This window comes from Eriocheir sinensis, chromosome 19 (assembly GCF_024679095.1).
Source record: "Eriocheir sinensis breed Jianghai 21 chromosome 19, ASM2467909v1, whole genome shotgun sequence".
In the NCBI taxonomy this organism is placed as follows: Eukaryota; Metazoa; Arthropoda; class Malacostraca; order Decapoda; family Varunidae; genus Eriocheir; species Eriocheir sinensis.
The window spans coordinates 19,993,910-19,996,409 of NC_066527.1; the positions used below are offsets into that span (position 1 = coordinate 19,993,910).

General features: G+C 44.0%; 1 protein-coding gene and 1 long non-coding RNA gene across 2 annotated transcripts in view; both read left to right on the plus strand.

Moving 5' to 3' along the window:
* LOC127000885 (uncharacterized) overlaps positions 1-2,500 on the plus strand; it is a 61,653-nt gene that overhangs the window by 56,446 nt on the left and 2,707 nt on the right. The window lies entirely within an intron of this gene.
* Positions 1-2,500, plus strand: part of LOC127000884 (centromere protein V-like) — a 6,995-nt gene that overhangs the window by 1,788 nt on the left and 2,707 nt on the right. The window contains exon 2 of the mRNA XM_050864994.1: positions 956-1,065. Coding sequence (XP_050720951.1) covers positions 956-1,065 — 110 coding nt within the window. The remainder of the gene's footprint in view (positions 1-955; positions 1,066-2,500) is intronic.

Below are 2,500 nucleotides of genomic sequence, written 5' to 3' on the forward strand. Positions count from 1 at the left end.
AAAAAAAATAAAAAAGAAGGAAAAAAATGAAGAGAAAACAAAAGGGAACAAGTAGAGAGAGAGAGAGAGAGAGAGAGAGAGGAAAATAGAAGATAATGAAAATGAAAAGAGTAAGAAAACAAGGCGAGTAGGAAAGAAAGAAAGAAGAAAGGAAGAAAAGTAACTCAAAGGGAAAATAGGGAAGAAGGAGTAAATAATAATAGGAATAGTTAAGGTTTTTTTCCCCTTCTTCCTCTTCTTTATCCTCGCCCTCTCTCTTATCTTCTCTTTTCTTTCCCTCTTCTTCTTCTCTTCACCTCTCTACTTCCCCTCCTCTCCCTTCTTCCTCTTTCTTAACATCCTCCTTATCTCCTCTCCTCTTTCTCTTTCTCTTTCTTCCCCTTTCTCTCTTTCTCTCTCTTCATCTTCCTCTCTACTTCCCCTCCTCTCCCTTTTTGCTCTTTCTTAACATCCCTCTTTTATCTCCTCTCCTCTTTCTCTTTCTCTTCCTTCCCTTTTCTCTCTTTCTCTCTCTCTCTTCATCTTCCTTTCCTTTTCTTTCCACTCCTTTCTCCCATTTCCCTTTCTTCCCATCCCTTCCTTTCCTCTTTCAATTTCTTCTTTTCCATCTCTGCACCTTCCTTTCCTTTCTCTCCCACTTTCTTTCGCTAAGCTGACAATATTTCTACTTATCTCCCCTGTTTCCCCTTTCTTGCTATCCCCTCATTTCCTCTTCCCATTCCGTCTTTCCCATCTCTTCACTTTCCCTTCCTTTTCTTTTCCTTTCCACTTCTTATTTCCATCCCTTCCTTTCCTCTTTCAATTCCTTCATCTTTCCTTCCTGTTCATAATTTCTCTCCTCTCCTTCCCTTTCCTTCCCACTCCTCTCCCCTTTCCCCCAATCTCAATGCAAAAGCAGATAACAGAGTACTCGTAACCCCATCACCCAACACCTGTCTTCTCCTCTACCACACAGGTGCACGCCAGCAAGCCAGGTGTGTTGGTGCGTCACATGGGAGGCTGTCATTGTGGTCTGGTGCGGTTTCAAGTCATGGCTCCTGCTACTCTGAACGTGGTCGACTGCAAGTAAGCGTGTGTGTGTGTGTGTGTGTGTGCGTTGTAATGTGTGTTGTAGCAGTGGTAGTGGTGGTAAGTAGTAGTAGTAGTAGTAGTAGTATAAGAGATGAGAAAGATTAGTTGAAGAAATAAGGAAAAAGAGAAGAGGAGGAGGAGGAGGTGGAGGAGGAAGATTAGGTGAAGAAATAAAGACACAGAGAAGAGGAGGAGGAGGAGGAGGAGGAGGAAGACAGAAATCAACAGAAAATGGAAGGTCAAAATAATTAGAGATAAAAAAATAATAAAAACTCATTATCACGTGGAAGTGGTGGTGATGGTGGTGGTGACTCACAAGCACCACCACCACCACCACCACCACCACCATCACCACCACCACCACCACCACCACCATCACCACCACCACCACCACCGCCACTCTATATCTAGGAAAAAGACAGGTGGAAAAGTTACCTGGCTACGGCTATTTATAGAGGAGGATGTTCATATACCTGTTTGTGCGTGTGTGTATGTGGGGGGGGGGGGGGGGGAGAGAAGGGGGAGGGAAAGGGCAAAGGGCAAAGCTTCTGACGTCATGAAAAGCCTTGTGGATGGAAGATAAAGAAGAAGAAGATGAAGAAGAGGTACAAGAAGAAGAAGAAGAAGAAGAAGAAGATGAAGAAGTAGAAGGTGATGACAATGAAGAAGAGGAAAAACAAGAAGTAAAAGAAGAAGAAGGAGAAGAAAAAGAAGAAAAATAAGAGGAAAAAGGAGAGGGACAGAAAAACACACCATACCACACCATACAGCCCCCAAACACCATACCTTACCATACCATACACCCATACACCATACAATACCATACCACACCATACAACCATACACCTACCATACCATACACCTACCATACCATATACCCATACACCATACAACCATACAAATAAACACCATACCATACACCCATACACCATACAATACCATACCACACCATAGCTACAGTCATTCATTCAAACACCATACCTTACCTTACCATACCATACACCGATACACCATAGCAAACACCCTATACCCAACTCCTTGCGTCACACAGCACACCCACACGTCTCCATTTGGGCAGGAACCACCACCGCCGCAGCCCTTCGTGACGTCACCAGCCTCACGTTCACAACCACAAAAAACAAACACGGCACATCCATAAATTTAGGAATGTTGTAGACTGTAGAGGAACCGCCCCATCCTTATTCTCTTTATTTTTGAGCAAGGTCCCACGCCGCTTCCCTGTCCAACTTGAGGGCTGCATTTTAAGACACCATCGCTTCTCACATCAACTATTTCTACAGGTCAAAGAGGGGATCAATCGGGTTTTCATGAGTGTTTTTTAAGGTTCATGGCACAGATGGCTCAGACAACCACCAGGGTCATAAAAGTACCCCTGGAAATGCCCTAAACTCCCACGAAAGACTAGTAA